This window comes from Haliotis rufescens, unplaced genomic scaffold (assembly GCF_023055435.1).
Source record: "Haliotis rufescens isolate VD_foot unplaced genomic scaffold, xgHalRufe1.0.p SCAF_4, whole genome shotgun sequence".
Classification (NCBI taxonomy): domain Eukaryota; kingdom Metazoa; phylum Mollusca; class Gastropoda; order Lepetellida; family Haliotidae; genus Haliotis; species Haliotis rufescens.
This window is the reverse complement of record NW_025964112.1, coordinates 25,049,855-25,077,366: the sequence shown is the minus strand read 5'-3', so window position 1 is coordinate 25,077,366 and position 27,512 is coordinate 25,049,855. Positions and strand designations below refer to the sequence as shown.

The 27,512-nt window shown below is 41.4% G+C and overlaps 1 protein-coding gene across 4 annotated transcripts in view; it reads right to left on the bottom strand.

Moving 5' to 3' along the window:
- Positions 1-376: 376 nt before the first annotated feature.
- Positions 377-27,512, bottom strand: part of LOC124124387 (NEDD8-conjugating enzyme UBE2F-like) — a 36,009-nt gene continuing 8,873 nt past the window's right edge. For all 4 annotated transcript variants that reach the window (XM_046487533.1, XM_048382639.1, XM_046487532.2 and 1 more), the window contains 5 exons: positions 16,255-16,418; positions 15,745-15,847; positions 11,857-11,915; positions 11,569-11,631; positions 377-1,719 (listed from right to left, as the gene is read on the bottom strand). In XM_046487533.1, coding sequence (XP_046343489.1) covers positions 1,666-1,719; positions 11,569-11,631; positions 11,857-11,915; positions 15,745-15,847; positions 16,255-16,418 — 443 coding nt within the window. In that variant the 3' untranslated portion in view covers positions 377-1,665. The remainder of the gene's footprint in view (positions 1,720-11,568; positions 11,632-11,856; positions 11,916-15,744; positions 15,848-16,254; positions 16,419-27,512) is intronic.

Below are 27,512 nucleotides of genomic sequence, written 5' to 3'. Positions count from 1 at the left end.
TGTGTTGGTTAAGAGTACAGTCCCATGTTGTGTCACATCAAGTCCTTAAACTAGCATCAGACCCTTGTGTTGGTTAAGCTGACAGTCGCATGTTGAGTCACATCAAGTCCTTACACTAGCGGCAGATCCTTGTGTTGGTTAAGCTGACGGTTGCATGTTGAGTTACATAAAGTCCTTACACTAGCAGCAGATCCTTGTGTTGGTTAAGCGTACAGTCCCATGTTGTGTCACATCTAGTCCTTAAACTAGCATCAGACCCTTGTGTTGGTTAAGCTGACAGTTGCATGTTGAGTTACATAAAGTCCTTACACTAGCAGCAGATCCTTGTGTTGGTTAAGCTGACAGCATTGGGAAGCGATAATCCATCACTAGGGCAAATACTTGAAGGAGTTTATTATGTTGGGATGACAACAGTACAAAATGTGTGCTTACAATAAGGTATCGTCCACACAATTGTCACAAGTGTAAAAAAAGGAGACCACGCTTTTTAAGAAAGAAACAAACAGAAAATCTTTGTATCAAAATAACCAAATGCAAGTAGACACATCCTGCATGAGGTAAAATAGCTCCTGCACATGGTACAAGCTACCACAATGATGCAGCGTTCATTAGCATATTTTTCATACAATACTGCTTCATACCATATTGAGTGACAACACAGAGTTTTCATCACATCTCTGATATCGCTCTCTTGTTTGAACTACATGAATGGGTGGGTTTGGTAAAACGTCACTTTGATAAGTATTACAGTTATATGAAGGGATGTAGGAGAATAGTGGCACAAGTAGGTGCTGACTAACAAAGAGACATAATCAAGGCAAACATGGCTTCAAGCCCATGTTTAGCTGGAGCCCTAACTACCCATAATCTATATGTGAAGATGTTAAAGCTGTGCAATGTTATTTCTGCATTATCTTGTGACTAATTTCTTCAATGGGTGAGTGGCAAGTGGCAAAAGCATAACAAATATTTGGCTGATTCTCAGTTAGCAAAAACAAAATGAAGGTGACCACGAATTGCTGGCACAATGAAAAGTAAAAACAACCTGTCATGATGGTTATCCAGTTATTTTCACTAACTCATTCCATCTTTCCATTCTCGAGAAATTAATGCATCATTTTTGCATCAAATTTGTCTAACACAGAAACAGTCACCATTTCACTGTACATGTCCTCAAATCCCAAACAGTCCAACAACATTTGAGAAAGTAGCTGAGTTAAGGTTTCATTCCATCATGTAATCACTTACACATGAACATAATCATAGCTAACAAATCCATCGTCTTGATACAAGATAACCTTTATACAAAATGATAGTTCTGGGAGGGTTGCATCTCCTGATACCTCCCACCTGCTCGCTGCATCTCATAGCTCTGCCATAAAGCTGTATCACAAGGTCGCACAAACACACAACATGCTGCCAACTTGTCACTTTCAAAATACAGATGTTCTTCGCTGTTCACTTTCAGAATACACATTTCCATGTCCAAAAGAGCCATGCTTCAGTACAAATGGCAACATTGAATTAGTAAGTTGCTTTTTTCCATCGAGATCTATAATTGATGTTGCCATGATTACAACCACTTCTACAGGTGTTATATTTCTGTACAAGTATAGAGTATCTGGAAGCGGGTCAAGTCTGTAACACAACCTACAAAGTCTGTCATTATCTTTTTGCATGCTGGGATATGTAGTCTCGAACTTTGGCCTTGAATCCTTCCTGTAAAATGACATAGGATTGGAAACGTAATTGTTTATTGTGACAAAAGATATACAAGCAAACAAAATGTTAAAATACATTTACACACATATTGCTGTTGCTGTTGGAACAGCAAAAAGAAATGTAAATGCTTTTGTGTAAATGTTGATTTCATTGAATGTCACCGTGTCATAGTCAGTAGACAGTAGACAGTCACAAACTTACCCTATCTCTAGCATAATGTTCTAATGAAGGATGAGAGTAAACAGTCACAAACTCATCCTATCTCTAGCATAATGTTCTAATGAAGGATGACAGTAGACAGTCACATACTGATCCTATCTCTAGCATAATGTTCTAGCTAAAGATGACTATAGACAGTCACATACTGAACCTATCTCTAGCATAATGTTCTAGCTAAAGATGACAGTAGACAGTCACATACTGACCCTTTCTCTAGCACAATGTTCTAATGAAGGATGACAGTAGACAGTCACATACTTACCCTATCTTTTGGATAATGTTCCAGCTAAAGATGACAGTAGACAGTCACATTCTGAACCTATCTCTAGCATAATGTTCTCATGAAGGATGACAGTCGAATGTCACATACTGATCCTGTCTCTGGCATAATGTTCTAGCTAAAGATGACAGTAGACAGTCACATACTGATCCTATCTCTAGCATAATGTTCCAATGAAGGATGACAGTAGACAGTCACATACTGATCCTATCTCTAGCATAATGTTCTAGCTAAAGATGACAGTAGACAGTCAGATACTGATCCTATCTCTAGCATAATGTTCTAGGTAAAGATGACTATAGACAGTCACATACTGAACCTATCTCTAGCATAATGTTCTAGCTAAAGATGACAGTAGACAGTCACATACTGACCCTTTCTCTAGCACAATGTTCTAATGAAGGATGACAGTAGACAGTCACATACTTACCCTATCTTTTGGATAATGTTCCAGCTAAAGATGACAGTAGACAGTCACATGCTGAACCTATCTCTAGCATAATGTTCTAATGAAGGATGACAGTCGAATGTCACATACTGATCCTGTCTCTAGCATAATGTTCTAATGAAGGATGACAGTCAACAGTCACATACTGATCCTATCTCTAGCATAATGTTCTAGCTAAAGATGACAGTAGACAGTCACATACTGATCCTATCTCTAGCATAATGTTCCAATGAAGGATGACAGTAGACAGTCACATACTGATCCTATCTCTAGCATAATGTTCTAGCTAAAGATGACAGTAGACAGTCACATACTGATCCTATCTCTAGCATAATGTTCTAGGTAAAGATGACTATAGACAGTCACATACTGAACCTATCTCTAGCATAATGTTCTAGCTAAAGATGACTATAGACAGTCACATACTGAACCTATCTCTAGCATAATGTTCTAGCTAAAGATGACAGTAGACAGTCACATACTGACCCTTTCTCTAGCACAATGTTCTAATGAAGGATGACAGTAGACAGTCACATACTTACCCTATCTTTTGGATAATGTTCCAGCTAAAGATGACAGTAGACAGTCACATGCTGAACCTATCTCTAGCATAATGTTCTAATGAAGGATGACAGTCGAATGTCACATACTGATCCTGTCTCTAGCATAATGTTCTAATGAAGGATGACAGTAGACAGTCACATACTGATCCTGTCTCTAGCATAATCTTCTAATGAAGGATGACAGTCGACAGTCACATACTGATCCTATCTCTAGCATAATGTTCTAGCTAAAGATGACAGTAGACAGTCACATACTGATCCTATCTCTAGCATAATGTTCCAATGAAGGATGACAGTAGACAGTCACATACTGATCCTATCTCTAGCATAATGTTCTAGCTAAAGATGACAGTAGACAGTCACATACTGATGCTATCTCTAGCATCATGTTCTAATGAAGGATGACAGTAGACAGTCACATACTGATCCTATCTCTAGCATAATCTTCTAGCTAAAGATGACAGTACGCAGTCACATGCTGATCCTGTCTCTTGCATAATGTTCTAATGAAGGATGACAGTAGACAGTCACATACTGATCCTGTCTCTAGCATAATGTTCTAATAAAGCACGACAGTAGACAGTCACATACTGATCCTGTCTCTAGCATAATGTTCTAATGATGGATGACAGTAGACAGTCACATACTGATCCTATCTCTAGCATAATGTTCTAGCTAAAGATGACTGTAGACAGTCACAAACTGAACCTATCTCTAGCATAATGTTCTAGCTAAAGATGACAGTAGACAGTCACAGACTGATCCTATCTCTAGCACAATGTTGTATTGAAGGATGACAGTCACACACTGATCCTATCTCTAGCATAATGTTCCAGCTTAAGATGACAGTCGACAGTCACATACTGAACCTATCACTAGCATAATGTTTTAATGAAGGATGACAGTAGAAAGTCACATACTGATCCTATCTCTAGCATAATGTTCCAGCTAAAGATGACAGTAGACAGTCACATACTGAACCTATCTCTAGCATAATGTTCTAATGAAGGATGACAGTAGACAGTCACATACTGATCCTGTCTCTAGCATAATGTTCTAATAAAGCATGACAGTAGACAGTCACATACTGATCCTATCTATAGCATAATGTTCTAATGAAGGATGACAGTAGACAGTCCCATACTGATCCTATCTCTAGCATAATGTTCTAGCTAAAGATGACAATAGACAGTCACATACTGAACCTATCTCTAGCATAATGTTCTCGCTAAAGATGACAGTCGACAGTCACATACTGAACCTTTTAGTAGCATAATGTTTTAATGAAGGATGACAGTAGACAGTCACATACTGATCCTGTCTCTAGCATAATGTTCTAGCTAAATATGACAGTAGACAGTCACATACTGAACCTATCTCTAGCATAATGTTCTAATGAAAGATGACAGTAGACAGTCACATACTGATCCTATCTATAGCATAATGTTCTAGCTAAAGATGACAGTAGATAGTCACATACTGATCCTGTCTCTAGCATAATGTTCTAATGAAGGATGACAGTAGACAGTCACATACTGATCCTATCTCAAGCATAATGGTCTAATGAAGGATGACAGAAGACAGTCACATACTTACCCCTACTCTGGCATAATGTTCTAATGAAGGATGACAGGAGACAGTCACATACTTACCCCATCTCTGGCATAATGTTCTAATGAAGGATGACAGTAGACAGTCACATACTTACCCTATCTCTTGGATAATGTTCCAGCTAAAGATGACAGTAGACAGTCACATGCTGAACCTATCTCTAGCATAATGTTCTAATGAAGGATGACAGTCGACAGTCACATACTGATCCTGTCTCTAGCATAATGTTCTAATGAAGGATGACAGTCGACAGTCACATACTGATCCTATCTCTAGCATAATGTTCTAGTTAAAGATGACAGTCTACAGTCACATACTGATCCTGTCTCTAGCATAATGTTTTAATGAAGGATGACAGTAGACAGTCACATACTGATCCTATCTCTAGCATAACGTTCTAGCTAAAAATGACAGTAGACAGTCACATACTGAACCTATCACTAGCATAATGTTTTAATGAAGGATGACAGTAGACAGTCACATACTGATCCTATCTCTAGCATAATGTTCTACCTAAAGATGACAGTAGACAGTCACATACTGATCCTATCTCTAGCATAATGTTCCAATGAAGGATGACAGTAGACAGTCACATACTGATCCTATCTCTAGCATTAAGTTCTAGCTAAAGATGACAGTAGACAGTCACATACTGATCCTATCTCTAGCATAATGTTCTAATGAAGGATGACAGTAGACAGTCACATACTGATCCTATCTCTAGCATAATGTTCCAGCTAAAGATGACAGTCGACAGTCACATACTGAACCTATCAGTAGCATAATGTTTTAATGAAGGATGACAGTAGACAGTCACATACTGATCCTATCTCTAGCATAATGTTCTAGCTAAAGATGACAGTAGACAGTCACATACTGATCCTATATCTAGCATAATGTTCCAATGAAGGATGACAGTAGACAGTCACATACTGATCCTATCTCTAGCATTAAGTTCTAGCTAAAGATGACAGTAGACAGTCACATACTGATGCTATCTCTAGCATAATGTTCTAATGAAGGATGACAGTAGACAGTCACATACTGATCCTGTATCTAGCATAATGTTCTAATAAAGCATGACAGTAGACAGTCACATACTGATCCTGTCTCTAGCATAATGTTCTAATAAAGCATGACAGTAGACAGTCACATACTGATCCTGTCTCTAGCATAATGTTCTAATGATGGAAGACAGTAGACAGTCACATACTGATCCTATCTCTAGCATAATGTTCTAGCTAAAGATGACTGTAGACAGTCACAAACTGAACCTATCTCTAGCATAATGTTCTAGCTAAAGATGACAGTAGACAGTTACATACTGATCCTATCTCTAGCACAATGTTGTATTGAAGGATGACAGTCACACACTGATCCTATCTCTAGCATAATGTTCCAGCTAAAGATGACAGTCGACAGTCACATACTGAACCTATCACTAGCATAATGTTTTAATGAAGGATGACAGTAGACAGTCACATACTGATCCTATCTCTAGCATAATGTTCCAGCTAAAGATGACAGTAGACAGTCACATACTGAACCTATCTCTAGCATAGTGTTCTAATGAAGGATGACAGTAGATAGTCACATACTGATCCTATCTCTAGCATAATGTTCTAGCTAAAGATGACAGTAGACAGTCACATACTGATGCTATCTCTAGCATCATGTTCTAATGAAGGATGACAATAGACAGTCACATACTGATCCTATCTCTAGCATAATCTTCTAGCTAAAGATGACAGTAGGTAGTCACATGCTGATCCTGTCTCTTGCATAATGTTCCAATGAAGGATGACAGTAGACAGTCACATACTGATCCTGTCTCTAGCATAATGTTCTAATAAAGCATCACAGTAGACAGTCACATACTGATCCTATCTCTAGCATAATGTTCTAATGAAGGATGACAGTAGACAGTCACATACTGATCCTATCTCTAGCATAATGTTCTAGCTAAAGATGACAATAGACAGTCACATACTGAACCTATCTCTAGCATAATGTTCTAGCTAAAGATGACAGTCGACAGTCACATACTGATCCTATCTCTAGCACAATGTTCTATTGAAGGATGACAGTAGACAGTCACATACTGATCCTATCTCTAGCATAATGTTCCAGCTAAAGATGACAGTCGACAGTCACATACTGAACCTATCAGTAGCATAATGTTTCAATGAAGGATGACAGTAGACAGTCACATACTGATCCTATCTCTAGCATAATGTTCTAGCTAAAGATGACAGTAGACAGTCACATACTGAACCTATCTCTAGCATAATGTTCTGATGAAAGATGACAGTAGACAGTCACATACTGATCCTATCTATAGCATAATGTTCTAGCTAAAGATGACAGTAGATAGTCACATACTGATCCTGTCTCTAGCATAATGTTCTAATGAAGGATGACAGTAGACAGTCACATACTGATCCTATCTCAAGCATAATGGTCTAATGAAGGATGACAGAAGACAGTCACATACTTACCCCATCTCTGGCATAATGTTCTAATGAAGGATGACAGTAGACAGTCACATACTTACCCTATCTCTAGCATAATGTTCCAGATAAAGATGACAGTAGACAGTCACATGCTGAACCTATCTCTAGCATAATGTTCAAATGAAGGATGACAGTCGACAGTCACATACTGATCCTGTCTCTAGCATAATGTTCTAATGAAGGATGACAGTCGACAGTCACATACTGATCCTATCTCTAGCATAATGTTCTAGCTAAAGATGACAGTAGGCAGTCACATGCTGATCCTGTCTCTTGCATAATGTTCTAATGAAGGATGACAGTAGACAGTCACATACTGATCCTGTCTCTAGCATAATGTTCTAATAAAGCATGACAGTAGACAGTCACATACTGATCCTGTCTCTAGCATAATGTTCTAATGATGGATGACAGTAGACAGTCACATACTGATCCTATCTCTAGCATAATGTTCTAGCTAAAGATGACTGTAGACAGTCACAAACTGAACCTATCTCTAGCATAATGTTGTATTGAAGGATGACAGTCACATACTGATCCTATCTCTAGCATAATGTTCCAGCTAAAGATGACAGTTGACAGTCACATACTGAACCTATCACTAGCATAATGTTTTAATGAAGGATGACAGTAGACAGTCACATACTGATCCTATCTCTAGCATAATGTTCTAGCTAAAGATGACAGTCGACAGTCACATACTGAACCTATCACTAGCATAATGTTTTAATGAAGGATGACAGTAGACAGTCACATACTGAACCTATCTCTAGCATAATGTTCTAATGAAGGATGACAGTAGACAGTCACATACTGATCCTATCTCTAGCATAATGTTCCAGCTAAAGATGACAGTAGACAGTCACATACTGATCCTATCTCTAGCATCATGTTTTAATGAAGGATGACAGTAGACAGTCACATACTGATCCTATCTCTAGCATAATGTTCTAGCTAAAGATGACAATAGACAGTCACAAACTGAACCTATTTCTAGCATAATGTTCTAGCTAAAGATGACAGTAGACAGTCACATACTGATCCTGTCTCTAGCATAATGTTCTAATGAAGGATGACAGTAGACAGTCACACACTGATCCTGTCTCTAGCATAATGTTCTAATGAAGGATGACAGTAGACAGTCACATACTGATCCTGTCTCTAGCATAATCTTCTAATAATGCATGACAGTAGACAGTCACAAACTGATCCTGTCTCTAGCATAATGTTCTAATGATGGATGACAGTAGACAGTCACATACTGATCCTATCTCTAGCATAATGTTCTAGCTAAAGATGACTGTAGACAGTCAGAAACTGAACCTATCTCTTGCATAATGTTCTAGCTAAAGATGACAGTTGACAGTCACATACTGATCCTATCTCTAGCACAATGTTGTATTGAAGAATGACAGTCACATACTGATCCTATCTCTAGCATAATGTTCCAGCTAAAGATGACAGTCGACAGTCACATACTGAACCTATCACTAGAATAATGTTTTAATGAAGGACGACAGTAGACAGTCACATACTGATCCTATCTCTTGCATAATGTTCTAGCTAAAGATGACAGTAGACAGTCACATACTGAACCTATCTCTAGCATAATGTTCTAATGAAGGATGACAGTAGACAGTCACATACTGATCCTATCTCTAGCATAATGTTCTAATGAAGGATGACAGTAGACAGTCACATACTGATCCTATCTCTAGCATAATGTTCCAGCTAAAGATGACAGTAGACAGTCACATACTGATCCTATCTCTAGCATCATGTTTTAATGAAGGATGACAGTAGACAGTCACATACTGATCCTATCTCTAGCATAATGTTCTAGCTAAAGATGACAATAGACAGTCACAAACTGAACCTATTTCTAGCATAATGTTCTAGCTAAAGATGACAGTAGACAGTCACATACTGATCCTGTCTCTAGCATAATGTTCTAATGAAGGATGACAGTAGACAGTCACACACTGATCCTGTCTCTAGCATAATGTTCTAATGAAGGATGACAGTAGACAGTCACATACTGATCCTGTCTCTAGCATAATCTTCTAATAATGCATGACAGTAGACAGTCACAAACTGATCCTGTCTCTAGCATAATGTTCTAATGATGGATGACAGTAGACAGTCACATACTGATCCTATCTCTAGCATAATGTTCTAGCTAAAGATGACTGTAGACAGTCAGAAACTGAACCTATCTCTTGCATAATGTTCTAGCTAAAGATGACAGTTGACAGTCACATACTGATCCTATCTCTAGCACAATGTTGTATTGAAGAATGACAGTCACATACTGATCCTATCTCTAGCATAATGTTCCAGCTAAAGATGACAGTCGACAGTCACATACTGAACCTATCACTAGAATAATGTTTTAATGAAGGACGACAGTAGACAGTCACATACTGATCCTATCTCTTGCATAATGTTCTAGCTAAAGATGACAGTAGACAGTCACATACTGAACCTATCTCTAGCATAATGTTCTAATGAAGGATGACAGTAGACAGTCACATACTGATCCTATCTCTAGCATAATGTTCTAGCTAAAGATGACAGTAGACAGTCACATACTGATCCTATCTCTAGGATAATGTTCTAGCTAAGGATGACAGTAGACAGTCACATACTGATCCTGTCTCTAGCATCAGTTCTAATGAAGGATGACAGTCGACAGTCACATCCTTACCCTATCTCTTGCATAATGATCTAGCTAAAGATGACAGTAAACAGTCACATACTGATCCTATCTCTAGCACAATGTTCTATTGAAGGATGACAGTAGACAGTCACATACTGATCTTATCTCTAGCATAATGTTCCAGCTAAAGATGACAGTCAACAGTCACATACTGATGCTATCTCTAGTATCATGTTCTAATGAAGGATGACAGTAGACAGTCACAAACTGATCTTATCTATAGCATAATGTTCTAGCTAAAGATGACAGTAGACAGTCAAATACTGATCCTATCTCTAGCACAATGTTGTATTGAAGAATGACAGTCACATACTGATCCTATCTCTAGCATAATGTTCCAGCTAAAGATGACAGTCGACAGTCACATACTGAACCTATCACTAGCATAATGTTTTAATGAAGGATGACAGTAGACAGTCACATACTGATCCTATCTCTAGCATAATGTTCTAGCTAAAGATGACAGTAGACAGTCACATACTGAACCTATCTCTAGCATAATGTTCTAATGAAGGATGACAGAAGACAGTCACATACTGATCCTATCTCTAGCATAATGTTCCAGCTAAAGATGACAGTAGACAGTCACATACTGATCCTATCTCTAGCATAATCTTCTAGCTAAAGATGACAGTAGACAGTCACATACTGATCCTGTCTCTAGCATAATGTTCTAATGAAGGATGACAGTCGACAGTCACATCCTTACCCTATCTCTTGCATAATGATCTAGCTAAAGATGACAGTCGACAGTCACATACTGATCCTATCTCTGGCATAATGTTCTAATGAAGGATGACAGTAGACAGTCACATACTGATCCTATCTCTAGCATAATGTTCTAGCTAAAGATGACTATAGACAGTCACTCACTGAACCTATCTCTTGCATAATGTTCTAGCTAAAGATGACAGTAGACAGTCACATACTCATCCTGTCTCTAGCACAATGTTCTATTGAAGGATGACAGTCGACAGTCACATACTGATCCTATCTCTAGCATAATGTTCCAGCTAAAGATGACAGTCGACAATCACATACTGATGCTATCTCTAGCATCATGTTCTAATGAAGGATGACAGTAGACAGTCACATACTGATCCTGTCTCTAGCATAATGTTCTAGCTAAAGATGACAATAGACAGTCACAAACTGAACCTATTTCTAGCATAATGTACTAGCTAAAGATGACAGTAGACAGTCACATACTGATCCTATCTCTAGCACAATGTTCTATTGAAGGATGACAGTAGACAGTCACATACTGATCTTATCTCTAGCATAATGTTCCAGCTAAAGATGACAGTCGACAGTCACATACTGATGCTATCTCTAGTATCATGTTCTAATGAAGGATGACAGTAGACAGTCACAAACTGATCTTATCTATAGCATAATGTTCTAATGAAGGATGACAGTAGACAGTCACAAACTGATCCTGTCTCTTGCATAATGTTCCAATGAAGTATGACAGTAGATAGTCACATACTTACCCTATCTCTAGCATAATGTTCAGCAGCTTCTACATTCAATGGGTCATCAAAGTTTAATAAGTCCTGAAAAGAACAGAGCATCAACCCATCAGAATGAGTGAGAATATCGATATTTTTCTCTTCATGATATTGCAAGATAACATCAAATATTCACACCATATCAATATCTTGAATTTCATGTAAATAATTTTAGAAAATTGATCTGGTGACAGAATAATGGTAATGTATTCCATTCAGGTATATTTTGTAATACTTGCTGACAACAAATGAATAAGTATAGGCACTTACTGAAAATAATGAATTCAATCCCCACACAACATCCTTCAAGTGTCTTGTAGGTGCCCAACCTGAAAGAAGAAGTGCTGCAGTTCAAGGTTCTAAAATATTTACTGCTGGGAATATTTTTTCAATGTATTTAGATATTGTAAATCATGAAATATTGACATTTCACCAAATAAATATAAGTGATGTGCCTTACCTTTGAAATCTAAAAACACTTTCTCATTAGTCTGGGGGCAGTTTGGTAGCCTAGTGGTTAAAGCGTTCACTCGTCACGTTGAAGACCCAGATTCGCTTCCCAACATGGGTACAATGTGTGAAGCCCATTTCTGGTGTCCCCCGCCGTGATATTGCTGGAATATTGCTAAAAGCGGCGTAAAAATCAAACTCACACACTCACTCCCTCACTCATTAGTGAGCAAATAACACTCCCCAAGACTGTAGACTTAGGATATCATGATATTGTGTGGTGTAATATCAGTTGACTGAAAATAGTATGTACTTTTCTCCCACCTAACCATGCTAACATGTTATCTAGTTTCCACCAAATCTATAGCAGGAAATGCCAAAGAACAATGAGCTACCGACAACATTACTATTGCGTATGAGTGGAAATACTGAATGTCAAAATATGTAACTAAAAGGAGGCTTGTTCACAAACGGAAAAAGCATGTAGTGCGCATGGGCTGTAGTACTGAATGTAAACACACGGTACTCACTATAAGCTTTCAAATGGAAATATCAAGTGTAGAACATAAATGAGTTGGATATGAAATGATAGAATGTTGCATACCGGTAACTATGCTCTACAGGTTTCGTGAATATAAAAGCTGTGTTGCTTCTATGTGACGCAGTACTAGTACTGAAGTTGTGATTACCTGGGACCAACGATCGTACGTACATGCATGTGATAAGACTACTAAGCATCACTAATACAGATGCGATCAGGCAGTTTTGTGTTACCATAAACAAAGTCAATTACATTGATGATCAATTAATAATAGACAGCAGATGACATCCACTGGTCATGAAGGGAACGTGTGGAAATGTAATGCCCAGTCTGTCAGAGAAACCATGTGATGTCAGAGGTATTTTAAGATATAGTAATATGTACAGAGCAAACAATGACAAGCTAGCGTTGGAATGGAATACAGTTGCTCAGGTAGTGAAAACCAGAATGTCAAAATCCAAGAGAGGACAAGAATGAGTAACCCCCATCGGTAGTAACACATTGTGTTGAAAAAAATGTTACCAGGTCTGAATGGTGTGTCTACTGACCACACACCCGCCTTAGTCTGAATAACTGGGAAAACTCTCCAATCTTGCAAGGAGGTTTCCATGAACAGGTGATAAATGTGAACAAAGTCTGTCAACCACTGGAGATGGAGACACAGGGTTCAGTCTAATGGTATGAGAAGATCAGTCAGATCAAGGTCTGACCAAGGACGGAGTGAGCGAGTGAGGTGGGTTTAACGCTGCTTTGAATAGTATTCGAGTTATGTGCGCCTCTACAGGAGGAGCCTGGGGAGTGACGGGAACCCAAACCCTGAGGACAACTGCTACCCCCAGGGTTGGCATCATGCCTTGCCTCTTTGGATACGAGTGAACGACTTAACTTAATAGCCTTGTCGAATGGAAGGTGACTTGGCAACAACGTGTGAAAAAGGACACCTTTGAACACTTGGTAAGGTTTGGAGAGCCTGCAAGCGTAGCCACAGCCTAAGACACTGACGTCATGTGATGTAACTACAGCATAATGAAGGCTGAATTAGTCTTCCATGTGCTTGCTTTCTTTAAAACTGGGCGAATGTAAGGAATGAATCTAAAGTGTGAAAATGTTCAATAACCAGAGGTAATCGTCATTGACATGTAGACAGAACTCGTAAAGATCCAGGGTAGAATAGGTCTTCAGCAACTCATGCTTTCCATAAAAGTTGACTGTGCTTGTCATAAGAGAGGACTAACGGGATGAGTGGTTAGGCTTGCTGACTTCGTTGATGCATGTCATTGTAACCCAATTACGTAGATGGATGCTCATGATGTCAATCACTGGATTGTCTGGTCCAGACTTGATTATTTACAGACCGCTGTTGTATAGCTGGAATATTGCTGAATGTGGTATTAAAGAACAAACAAACAAACATGTAGACTGGTGAATGTAAGGCATGCATGTGAAGTGTGACAATGTTCAGTAACCAGGGGTAATTGCCATTGCCATGTAGACTGACGAATGTCAGGCATGCATCTGAAGTGTGACAATGTTCAGTAACTAGGGGTAATCGTCTTCGCCATGTAGACTGACGAATGTCAGGCATGCATCTGAAGTGTGACAATGTTCAGTAACCAGGGGTAATCGTCATTGCCATGTAGACTGGCGAATGTAAGGCATGCATCTGAAGTGTGACAATGTTCAGTAACCAGGGGTAATTGCCATTGCCATGTAGACTGACGAATGTCAGGCATGCATCTGAAGTGTGACAATGTTCAGTAACCAGGGGTAATCGTCATTGCCATGTAGACTGGTGAATGTAAGGCATGCATCTGAAGTGTGACAATGTTCAGTAACTAGGGGTAATCGTCTTCGCCATGTAGACTGACGAATGTCAGGCATGCATCTGAAGTGTGACAATGTTCAGTAACTAGGGGTAATCGTCATTGCCATGTAGACTGGTGAATGTAAGGCATGCATCTGAAGTGTGACAATGTTCAGTAACCAGGGGTAATCGTCATTGCCATGTAGACTGACGATTGTCAGGCATGCATCTGAAGTGTGACAATGTTCAGTAACCAGGGGTTATCGTCATTGCCATGTCGACTGGCGAATGTAAGGCATGCATCTGAAGTGTGACAATGTTCAGTAACCAGAGGTAATCGTCATTGCCATGTAGACTGGCGAATGTAAGACATGCATGTGAAGTGTGACAATGTTCAGTAACCAGGGGTAATTGCCATTGCCATGTAGACTGACGAATGTAAGGCATGCATGTGCTACAGCAGATGAAAGGAGAACATCCAGACTCAGCTGCTCACTGCAGATGCAGGTCAATTCAGATGCAGTATCAATGATGGAGATGCAGATATAGACGTTTCCCTTACAGGCCCAGATATAAACTGCCAGCGTGGAGATCATCAGGGTTGAAGATACCATGCAGACAGATGTAGATGACAATGTGATGATTGTGGCCACAACAAAGTTGGTCCGAAGGACTTACCAAAAGGCAACCCACAAAACAAGCATGAAAACACAATGTAATGGAAGCATACATAATATAATGCATTAAAAAGACAAGGTGCACAAAAACTGGACTATGCAGTGTGGACGACCAATTTGTAACACAAAAAAAGATGAGCAAAAACAACAAAAACATAGGCTGATCCAGAAGGGGGGTCCAGACCCCCATCCCCTTATGAAAACCAAATGTATTATGTTGTTGGCAGTAAAATTATCTGGGAGAGGATTTTGATATTTTGGACCCCTCTCTTGTTTATATGCTGGATCTGCCCTTGAAAAAAAACATTGCGAAACTGAATAAACAGGAATAGAATAATACAATGTGAGCAACAAAAAACAACCTTAAGTGTATATTTAAGTATGTATAGATGCAGTTAGAAGGGGTATCAATGAGCTAGGCAAAACCATGTATGTAGCGCGTGGTGATTTGAAGCAAGCAGAAGTTCAAGGGCGGCTAACTCATAATGGTTGACCGACTTCTGGGGTGCGTTCAGAAGAGCTGTTTCACTCTGTGGCATGAATATGAAAGATAAGAAGCAAACTGCACACTATCATGACAGGAAAGTATTGATAATTGGTCTTCAAAAAAGGCTGATGCCATGTTGAAACTTGTTTTTTCAAGTGCTTGACCAAAATTCAGGTGTCATCAATGGTGGACAACTCACCCATACTATCATAGGAATTCTGTCGCAAGAGACTGAGGCATACTTCTCCATTCTCCGTGATGTTTGGATGCCAAATTTTTGTACTGCAGATAACCTGAGGAGGCTGAAAGAAACAAATTAAACAAATTAAACGCAATAAATTATCCAGCATGATAAGAAATTCCATTAGAGTGAGTGAGTTTTGTTTAATGCCACTTTGAACAATATTCCATATCACGGTGTCAGTTTAATGTAGGGGGAAACCCAGAAGTGATGCAGGTCTTGGACTTTTATCACTTCGGTGAAACCCATGAGTATGGGTATGGTGCTGACAGACCTAGAAACATTATCACGGTGAACTGTGATTCGAACCAACAATCATAGGTTTCTGGCGAGCCATGGGGACGCAATAGACGTGACCCCCAATTCCATTACAAGTCAAAATGAGGTGAGTGATATCTGTACATCAGTAGTCTCTTTGTTCTACATGTTCTGACATATTTAATACAGGTGATGTAGGTCAATACTTACCACAATATTATAGTCCTCAGGCACATCTATATGAAACTTGAATTTGCCACCTTGCCAAAATCCTTCATCTGGACAAATTATTAGTGAGAACTTGTGTATTTTATTGATGTCATCAAACTGAGCACGACATGTCTTGGGTAGATTTTCTTCCATTTCTTGCACCTCTGTAAAAACCAAAACCAAAAACAACAGTCTGAATGACATCTGATAAAGCTGTAAAACTTAGGGATGGTATGAACATTTTCCTATGTGTGAATGATAAATTTTGTATGGTCTTAATGAGCAAAGATAGATAATCTATCAGTACTTGAGATAGATATGTTTTCGATGACTGACAATACCTAATTTCTAGATAATCAAACTAATAAAGTCTAGAATTTTTTTATATTTGTATTCTTGTCCTGCATTACTCCCTAATACATTCACTGCTTACCTTTTGACAGAAGTGAAGCTGTGATTTAAAGAAAAGTGTTGTTCCATTCTGAAGACGGACCCTCCCAATCACTAGCTGTCACGTCACACCGGCCGTGGTAGATAACTGATTTCTCCATATTACTGTAGATAACCAATTTCTCCATGTTACTGTTGGTGACACGTTAAATATCTCAAGATCATGTGTGGAGGCAGGTCTGTGATGGGTGGGCCTTTAGATGTAGTAATGCAGGACAAGTATATAAATATATAAAATATCTAGATTTAACCAGATTTTTTTACTCATCCTGCATTACTCCTTAATGCATCTGTATCTGACAGTATGGAGGCTTGAATACCTTCTGATGTGTACTCAATAAAAACTCTCCTGACTAAAATTTTGTGTCAGCCAGTCTTGGATGAAAACTTGTTATGCATAATAAGAGGCATAATAAGAGTTCATTCTCGTCTTCCACTCCCATGATGGATCATAATGGTGGGATAGTGAAAGAACGATCAGGTTGTCCTGGCAACTGGTTTTCAGCTATAAAATCCAAAAGCGTACACGAATGATATCAAGTGTATGAATCTTGCTCACTTTTGCTGCCTTTGCTCCTGCCAAGAGACAAATTGTCTTCTTGGTGTCGTTGAAGAATGAAGTTGCGTGGAGAGGCTTGAATGGAGTTCCCCGCAAACACCAAAGTACCACATTCAAATCCCACACAGGGGGACGAAATTTGGCCTTCAAATCCTCAAGCCTAAATGAGCGTAATAAAGCTTGCAGTTCCTGAATCTTGGTTATTTTTTAATCCTCTGGTACTGCCAACACTGGATTTAAAGCTACCAAATAGGTAGTGATGGTGCTACCTTTCAAGTGTCATTTGGTACGCAAGTGTAGAAGATACTCGGCCAAGAATTGAGGTGAGGCTTTAGTGGAATCTTGAGCCTTTACTTTACAACAGGTCTCAAACTTGTGCCGAATAGCCTTTCTTACCTAGGGCTCTTTGTAAATGAACCAGGCATGTAGATGAAACCTGCCTGGTGTGGGGTGTGGTCGCCTACTGTGTGGATGTACCAGTAGGTTGGGCCAACCCGGTAGAGGTAGTGGTTTATTCCTGCAAGGTTTCTTAGGTCCATGAACCACCCTCTCACCAGCCACCAAGGCACAATCAAAATCAGAGCGAGGCTCCTGGTTGCCCTTATCTTTTGCATCACCTTGGGAAGAAGTACTGGGGGTGAAAAAGCATATGCTTTTAACCCCTCACGTGGGATGCTTAGTGCATCGACTGCCAAGGCCTGTGGATTTTGCGAATAGGTCGATGTTGGGTTTCCTAGGCTCTGACGAATGAGATGGAATGCCTCTGGGTGGCGTTTCCACTCTGTGGGCACCACTCTGTCTGGCCTGGATATGGCATTCTGACAACTGGGTATGTGATGGACCAGGAAGCGAAGACCCAGTCGATCCATCAGGTTGAAAAACCTGACCGTCTGTTTGAGCAGAGAGTGTGAGTGTGAGTCTGCAGGCACCAGACCACCGAGATGTGTCAGTGGAAATGGCGAGTTGGGTGTTTTGAAGGTGCTCCTCCCAATGTATCATTGCGAGTATGAGCACCTCCAACTTAAAAATTGTTGATGTGCAATGTGCACTGTGCGCTGGACCACAACCCTGATGCTGTCTGGTCCTCTAGATGTGCACCCAAATGTTGCAGAGATGTGTCTACGAACAGGCGGGACGTCGGGGTGACTCTGTTAAGGAGACACCTACTAAGACGTTGACACTACTGTCTACCAATTGAGGTGAGTCTTGAGATGGACCGGAAGAGCGATGGATATGGTCAGGTCCTGTCATCTGATCTGAGGAACCAGGAACCAGGCGTAATTGCAACTGACCCCTGATCGTCAAGTCCTGAGATGACGTAAGCAGTCCCAGAAGCACTTGCCATTATTGAAGTGTGATGGGCTGCTGCAGGGTGGGGTACAGATGGCGTAAGATTTTTATCCATCTGTCCCTTGGCACTGATAAGAGGTCTAGATCTGTCTGAAATAGCCCTTCTATGAACTTGAATCAGTAGGATGGGATTAGTTTCCGACTTCACCTTGTTGACTATCCAACCAAGTTGATAAAGCAAGCACCTGGTGAAGTCCCAATGACGGGTTAGGATCACCGCTACTAGATGATTCAGTATGCAGTGGTCAATCCACTGAAATGCCAAATGGTACGACCGTTCACTGGTACTGGAACTGGAACTGGAACCTGAGGAACTGCTGGTTGTTGGGATGAATAGGCACATGCAGGTAAGCATCCTGCAGGTCGACGCTGAACAGGGAATAGTAAGCATTGATGCTGTCCCTGAGCAGACTCAAGGTAATGAGACAAAAGTATGCAGGACACTCTAGGTAACGTTTGTTGAACAGTGCAAGGTTGTGTATCATCTGCATCATGTAGAATCCTGCTTGAGAATGAGAAAAATGGGAGAATAGAACCCTGGTGTTAGAGTTGGGGTCTGCAACAAGGTCTGTATGTTGGTCCCCAACAACTGATGGGTAAAGCTACAGCTCTGGTGCTGTTGTCAACGGAGGCTCTGCACTCAAGCTGAAGCAATACCTGTACCTTATGATGTCTGCGATACCAATCCAATTTCACCAAAACAGGCCTAGTCTCCCACCTACTGGTGTGTCGACTATTGGGATGACTGGAGGTGGGAGAACCCAGTAGTGATTGTCCACTGGTTCAATGTTTCCCCCTCATGTCCCAGCTCCTAGCCTGTGAACTACCCTATCAAGATTGATAGGAGCTTTGACCCCTGACTTGTCCTTTGCCACGAAAGGAGGGCTGATTGGTGGTCTGGTCATTGAAGAATGAGCCTCTGTGTCGATAATTCCCTGACTTCGACGCACGTTGACCAAGGTTCTTGGATACATGTTCCATAGTCTTTAGTGCTGTCTCATCTTGAGTATGTGTTTTAGTGATTTGGCCATTAAATAATGTAGTGGGCCACCATGGCTGATGGAGCAGCCAGTGCTTAACTTTAGAATCCCAATTAGATAAGGCCAGATACCCAAGATGGCAGGTGGCGGTAATCTCAGCTAAAGCCGCCTTAAGGATATTGCACATGTCAAATGTCAATCTCAATCTGCCTTTGTTGGAAATCTACCACCATCTGGAAATGATTGATCCTATTGGCATTGGTTACGGAAAAATCTTGGTCCATAGCATGAGATGAGGCAATGGCTGACAAGGGTTTTAGGGACCGTCTGATTTCCATTTCTTTGAAGGCGAAAGAGCTGTCAGGGATCTTGATGGTAATAGGCATGGACGAGCCTGTCATCAAATGGAGATCCTCATCCAAGTCATGAGCTGGTCTGCTACCCCAAAGGCGTGTTTTGGAAAAATCCCCATCCAGCGCTCTGACCATATACTTTAACATGGAGTCAGGTGGAATGGAAGTAGGGTGCAACCAGATTGTGTCCCTCTTGTTGACGCCTGAACCAGGGAAAGGCGCTACCGCTGACAGAGGGTCAGCCATCCAGTCTGGCATCCCAGCAATACCTAGATGCATATCTCACTCAACGGGGTTGTCAAGCAATTTAGCTATTGACACCTTTGAGGAGTCCAAATGATATTACTACTAACTGTGGACAGGAGAACGGCTCCTGGAGCGCCATTTGGAGTTAGATGCATTGAAAGATCGTCTAGAAGCCGTACTGGGGGACAATGAGTCCTGTGACATGACCAGAGATGATGATGGAGTACCCAAGCACACCCCTGGTGTAGCCAGAGCTGTAGATGGGACTGCAAGAGACGCCGGAGACGCTACAGGCGATTGGGGAATAGCACGCGCTTGGGTAAGTTTATTCACCAGAAACACTGGTGGTGCGTAAGACCCTGAAGGCGCTACTGTAGTATGCAGATAGGTAGGCACAGGTGCCTGAAGGATATGGGGTGTTTTTAAGAGAAGCAGTGAAAGTCACAGGGACAGCAAATAACGAAAATTGAGGACCAATTAGCAGCACATGTGTTCTGTACGGTGACCAACAATGATATGAAGAAATCTGTCATGTACCACTTTCAGGTGGTGTGGCAGCTAGTGACTGGGAGGGTCCTGCTTCAGAATGGAACAACACTTTTCTTTCTTCAGCAGGATCAATCACACATTCACTTCTGTCAAAAGGTGAGTAGTGAATGCATTAAGGAGTAATGGGGGATAAGGTAAAAAATTACACATCATCAACACTAGACAAACTAACTAAGGTCAAGTAATAGTTAGAAACCGAGACTGAAAGGTCTGAGGTAGATCACCTACAACCACTCCCTGATAGGGAACACAATAAAGTAACAGGGTCCACCTACAACCACTCACTGATAGGGAACACAATAAAGTAACAGGGTCCACCTACAACCTCTCCCTGATAGGGAACACAATAAAGTAACAGGGTCCACCTACAACCAATCACTGATATGGAACACAATAAAGTAACAGGGTCCACCTTCAACCACTCCCTGATAGGGAACACAATAAAGTAACAGGGTCCACCTACAACCACTCCCTGAAAGGGAACACAATAAAGTAACAGGGTCCACCTACAACCACTCCCTGAAAGGGAACACAATAAAGTAACAGGGTCACCTTCAACCACTCCCTGATAGGGAACACAATAAAGTAACAGGGTCCACCTACAACCACTCCCTGAAAGGGAACACAATAAAGTAACAGGGTCCACCTACAACCACTCCCTGAAAGGGAATACAATAAAGTAACAGGGTCCACCTACAACCACTCCCTGATAGGGAACACAATAAAGCAACAGGGTCCACCTACAACCATTCACTGATAGGGAATACAATAAAGTAACAGGGTCCACCTTCAACCACTCCCTGATAGGGAACACAATAAAGTAACAGGGTCCACCTACAACCAATCACTGATAGCGAACACAATAAAGTAACAGGGTCCACCTACAACCACTCACTGATGGGGAGCACAATAAAGTAACAGGGTCCACCTACAACCACTCCCTGGAAGGGAATACAATAAAGTAACAGGGTCCACCTACAACCACTCCCTGAAAGGGAACACAATAAAGTAACAGGGTCCACCTACAACCACTCCCTGATAGCGAACACAATAAAGTAACAGGGTCCACCTACAACCACTCACTGATAGGGAATACAATAAAGTAACAGGGTCCACCTACAACCACTCCCTGAAAGGGAATACAATAAAGTAACAGGGTCCACCTACAACCACTCACTGATAGGGAACACAATTAAGTAACAGGGTCCACCTACAACCACTCCCTGAAAGGGAATACAATAAAGTAACAGGGTCCACCTACAACCACTCACTGATGGGGAACACAATAAAGTAACAGGGTCCACCTACAACCACTCCCTGAAAGGGAACACAATAAAGTAACAGGGTCCACCTACAACCACTCACTGATAGGGAACACAATAAAGTAACAGGGTCCACCTACAACCACTCCCTGAAAGGGAATACAATAAAGTAACAGGGTCCACCTACAACCACTCCCTGAAAGGGAACACAATAAAGTAACAGGGTCCACCTACAACAACTCCCTGATGGGGAACACAATAAAGTAACAGGGTCCACCTACAACCACTCCCTGAAAGGGAATACAATAAAGTAACAGGGTCCACCTACAACCACTCCCTGATAGGGAACACAATAAAGTAACAGGGTCCACCTACAACCAATCACTGATAGCGAACACAATAAAGTAACAGGGTCCACCTACAACCACTCACTGATAGGGAACACAATAAAGTAACAGGGTCCACCTACAACCACTCCCTGAAAGGGAATACAATAAAGTAACAGGGTCCACCTACAACCACTCACTGATGGGGAGCACAATAAAGTAACAGGGTCCACCTACAACCACTCCCTGAAAGGGAATACAATAAAGTAACAGGGTCCACCTACAACCACTCCCTGAAAGGGAACACAATAAAGTAACAGGGTCCACCTACAACAACTCCCTGATGGGGAACACAATAAAGTAACAGGGTCCACCTACAACCACTCCCTGAAAGGGAATACAATAAAGTAACAGGGTCCACCTACAACCACTCCCTGATAGGGAACACAATAAAGTAACAGGGTCCACCTACAACCAATCACTGATAGCGAACACAATAAAGTAACAGGGTCCACCTACAACCACTCACTGATAGGGAACACAATAAAGTAACAGGGTCCACCTACAACCACTCCCTGAAAGGGAATACAATAAAGTAACAGGGTCCACCTACAACCACTCACTGATGGGGAACACAATAAAGTAACAGGGTCCACCTACAACCACTCACTGATGGGGAGCACAATAAAGTAACAGGGTCCACCTACAACCACTCCCTGGAAGGGAATACAATAAAGTAACAGGGTCCACCTACAACCACTCCCGGAAAGGGAACACAATAAAGTAACAGGGTCCACCTACAACCACTCCCTGATAGCGAACACAATAAAGTAACAGGGTCCACCTACAACCACTCCCTGGAAGGGAATACAATAAAGTAACAGGGTCCACCTACAACCACTCCCTGAAAGGGAACACAATAAAGTAACAGGGTCCACCTACAACAACTCCCTGAAAGGGAATACAATAAAGTAACAGGGTCCACCTACAACCACTCACTGATAGGGAACACAATAAAGTTACGGGGTCCACCTACAACCACTCCCTGAAAGGGAAAACAATAAAGTAACAGGGTCCACCTACAACCACTCCCTGATGGGGAAAACAATAAAATAACAGGGTCCACCTACAACCACTCACTGATAGGGAACACAATAAAATAACAGGGTCCACCTACAACCACTCCCTGATTGGGAACACAACGAGGAAACAGGACCCAGCCACAACGAAGAAACAGGACACACCTACTACCACTCACTGATGGGGAACACACCGAAGAAACAGGACCCAGCTATTACTTCTCCCTGATGGGGAACACAACAAAGAAACAGGACCCAGCTACTACCACTCACTGATGGGGAACACACCGAAGAAACAGGACCCAGCTACTACCACTCCCTGATGGGGAAAACAACGAAGAAACAGGACCAAGCTGCTACCACTCCTTAATGGGGAACACACCGAAGAAACAGGACCCAGCTACTACCACTCCTTAATGGGGAACAAAATGAAGAAACAGGGTCCACCTACAACCACTCCCTGATTGGGAACAAAATGAGGAAACAGGACCCAGCCACAACGAAGAAACAGGACCCACCTACTACCACTCACTGATGGGGAACACACCGAAGAAACAGGACCCAGCTATTACTACTCCCTGATGGGGAACACAACAAAGAAACAGGACCCAGCTACTACCACTCACTGATGGGGAACACAACGAAGAAACAGGACCCAGCTGCTACCACTCCCTGATGGGGAAAACAACGAAGAAACAGGACCCACCTACTACCACTCCCTGATGGGGAACACAATGAAGAAACAGGACCCACCTACTACCTCTCCTTAATGGGGAACACACCGAGGAAACAGGACCCACCTACTACCACTCCCTGATGGGGAACACAATGAAGAAACAGGACCCACCTACTACCACTCCTTAATGGGGAACACAACGAAGAAACAGGACCCACCTACTACCACTCACTGATGGGGAACACAATGAAGAAACAGGACCCACCTACTACCACTCACTGATGGGGAACACAACGAAGAAACAGGACCCAGCTACTACCACTCACTGATGGGGAACACAATGAAGAAACAGGACCCACCTACAACCAGAAGAGGAGGAGGATAATCTGACAAGTCTGAAGTTGACAACTGTGACAACTAATGCCAAGAGTGACATGATATTTACATCTGCTATGATGAACGAAAAGTCACCAGAAGGATGGAGAAGGTGCCCTGGTGAGAATGTATGAGAAAAATGTTTAAACAATTTAAAGTTAGTATAAAGCAACAATATATGGCCCAATATTCCACTTGATGCTATTTTGAACTCAACAATATATATGCAGAGCCCTGAAAAAGACATAAACTTTCCGAAGCAAACAAAGCTGTTCTTTGTATTACATGCAATTTTAGACAGAAGGACGCTACTTCCAGCTTTACAAGTGAGTGAGTTGGGTTTAATGCCGCTTTTAACAGCATTCCAGTTATATCACAGCATGTCATCTTAATGTGGGAGGAAAGCCCGAAATGATGCAGGTCTTTGATGTTTGTAACTTCAGTGAGACCCACGAGCACGGGTATGGTGCTGACAAACCTAGAAACATAATCGGGGTGAACCTGAATTTGAACCCACAATCATAATCTTTGTGTATAATTCTAAGAATACTACTTCTATTACATGAGGAAATAGTCCCTCCAACCTCCCCAATATATCTTACATCTAGTCGATGAAGGTTATTGGATAGAAGTGATGTTTCCCTGCCTTGCGCATGCGCAGATGCAGTGTGACAAAGGATAGGGTCTACTTCAAAACTATTTGGAAAACTGGCAGTGAAGAGGACGTCTTTTGAAAAATCTAAAGATTTTATAGTGTGATTATTGCTAAAAACGGGAATTTATGGCTATGATGTAATAGAGGTAGTATTCTTAGAATTATACACAATGGTAACTATTGTTTGATAATTCCTACGAATAGCCTACCTCTATTACATCAGAGCCAGTATTTACCAGAGGGACAGGTTGGATCTGTCATCTAGTACTCCCGAATAATTGGCAGCAGTGAAGAAAGGGAATACATAGAAGAAATGGGGATATGAACCAATGCCTAACTTTCTGATGTTACCCTTGGCAAACCTGAAGAAAACTATGACATCATAATTGTTACCTGTTTTGGGTGATATATGACCTAACTTATGAAGTTTACCTCCAGTTCTGAGGTCTTTCATGACCCCACTTCCAGTTTTGAGAACATCTATGGCGACACTTTTGTTCATTCTCTTTGTGACATCACTTGAGTCATTTATGACGTCACTTCCAGTTCTGAGGTCATCTATGACATCCCTTCCGGTTAATCCTTCATTGTGACATAGATATATACCTGTTGCTCTATAGCCAAACGCATATATACTTATCTCACCTCAGGTATGATAATGACATACATTCCCACTGATGACATGTTTCCTGTTACACATTGGTGATAATACGTATCCCTTACGTTAATTCCGGTTCTGAAGTCTTCCACGATGACACCTCCGGTAGTTACACATGTTATGCCGAATGACTAAAAATGTAATAACCCTATCACCTTATGATCTATGATCCAAGATGTTAGCCAATGATCCGTCCAACCTAGTTGACATAGTGTAAAGGCTAACTTACCTTATTTTGTGGTATTTTCTGTGATCTTCACATCCCCTACCCCCTTACTTCCACAGAATAGGGGTGGATAGACTACGGAGTGACTATAGCCTGGGCCGCCACCAAGGGCCCCAGGGAGTATAGTCCTCTAGATCATGTTGTACGTCTTCTAGATAAAATGAGTAAACGTATTGTGGGATCTCCATTGACAGCTTGATGCCACTTGTTCGATGGAAACTGAATTCCATGAGGCCAGGCTTGTTGCTAGTGCACGGATTTCATGAGCCTTGCTTCTTCCCCATTTTGGTGTTGAGAGCTGGGCTTGACGATAACTATCAGATATAGTGTTCTTAAGCCATCCTGCCACAGTAGCCTTAGTAATGTCCTTTTCTGACAAAGGCTTGCAAGAGAGAAAGAGCCGTTTTCCTTTCTTTCTGTGGATCTGCGTAGCTGAAATATAGTATTTCAGAGCTCTGATGGGGCATAATAGTCTATCTGGATGATCCACTGTTTTGCTCTAAGATGGAATAGAATAATGTCTATGACCTAGAGGTCCAAATGCTGATGCCTGGTTTTTGGCGATATCATGTTCCAGTCTTGTGTATGCGTAATAGATGAGATATCAATAGCATGAATCTCAGACACTCTGGAACTGTAGCTAACACTAAGAAGAAGTCTTTTCAGAAGTTGTTAAAAGTGTAGCCTCTGATGTTGGTTCACATGGTGCCTCCATCAGGGCAGACAGTACGATGGATAAATTCCATTTTGGGAAAGTGTGTGGGATTTTAATATCTTCCAGTGAAAACGATTTCTTGAGTTGACTTGGTGAGAGCCCACAAAAAGACCATCATGTTGTAGAACTGAGGCGAGTAACTGTACCATGTCTAAGTCTTTTCTCATTTCTCAGGTGAAGTAGAAAATCAGCCACTGTAGGTATTGTTATAGTTTCGTCATGCAAACCTCTTTCTATTCACCACTGGCAGAAGTTTCTCCATCTAACGTTACAGATAGCTGAGGAAGTTGGGCTCCATGAGCTAGCAACCGCTTCTGAAGCTGATTTAGAGAAACTTGCATCTTTGCCGCGATAGTTTCCAGGGTTGAAGGTGGGGATTTGCCAGGCTGCCGTAAACTACGTACAATTGTGGTTGGCGGAGGAGATCGGGACGTTCTGGTAGTTTGAGAGGTCCTTCTATGAGTAGTGGAAGCAGTCTTGGAAACCACGTTCTGTTGGGCCATGCTGGAGCTGTCAGAATTATGACAATCAGTGTCCTCGATCATCCTTAATACTCTGCTCAGGAGAGACCAAGGAGGGAAGGCGTAGGCAAACATCCCCTGCTAACTTATGGATAGGGTGTCGACCTGGAGGGCTAATGGATCTGGGACTGGGCTGACGTAAACGGGAAGTCGATGGTTAAGGCATGTGGCAAACAGATCTAGATAAGGGGTATCCCACTTTGAGGTGATCCATTTGAATACCTCAGGAAGGAGAGTCCATTCTGTGAGTACAATCTTGTGTCTCCGTGATAGGCAGT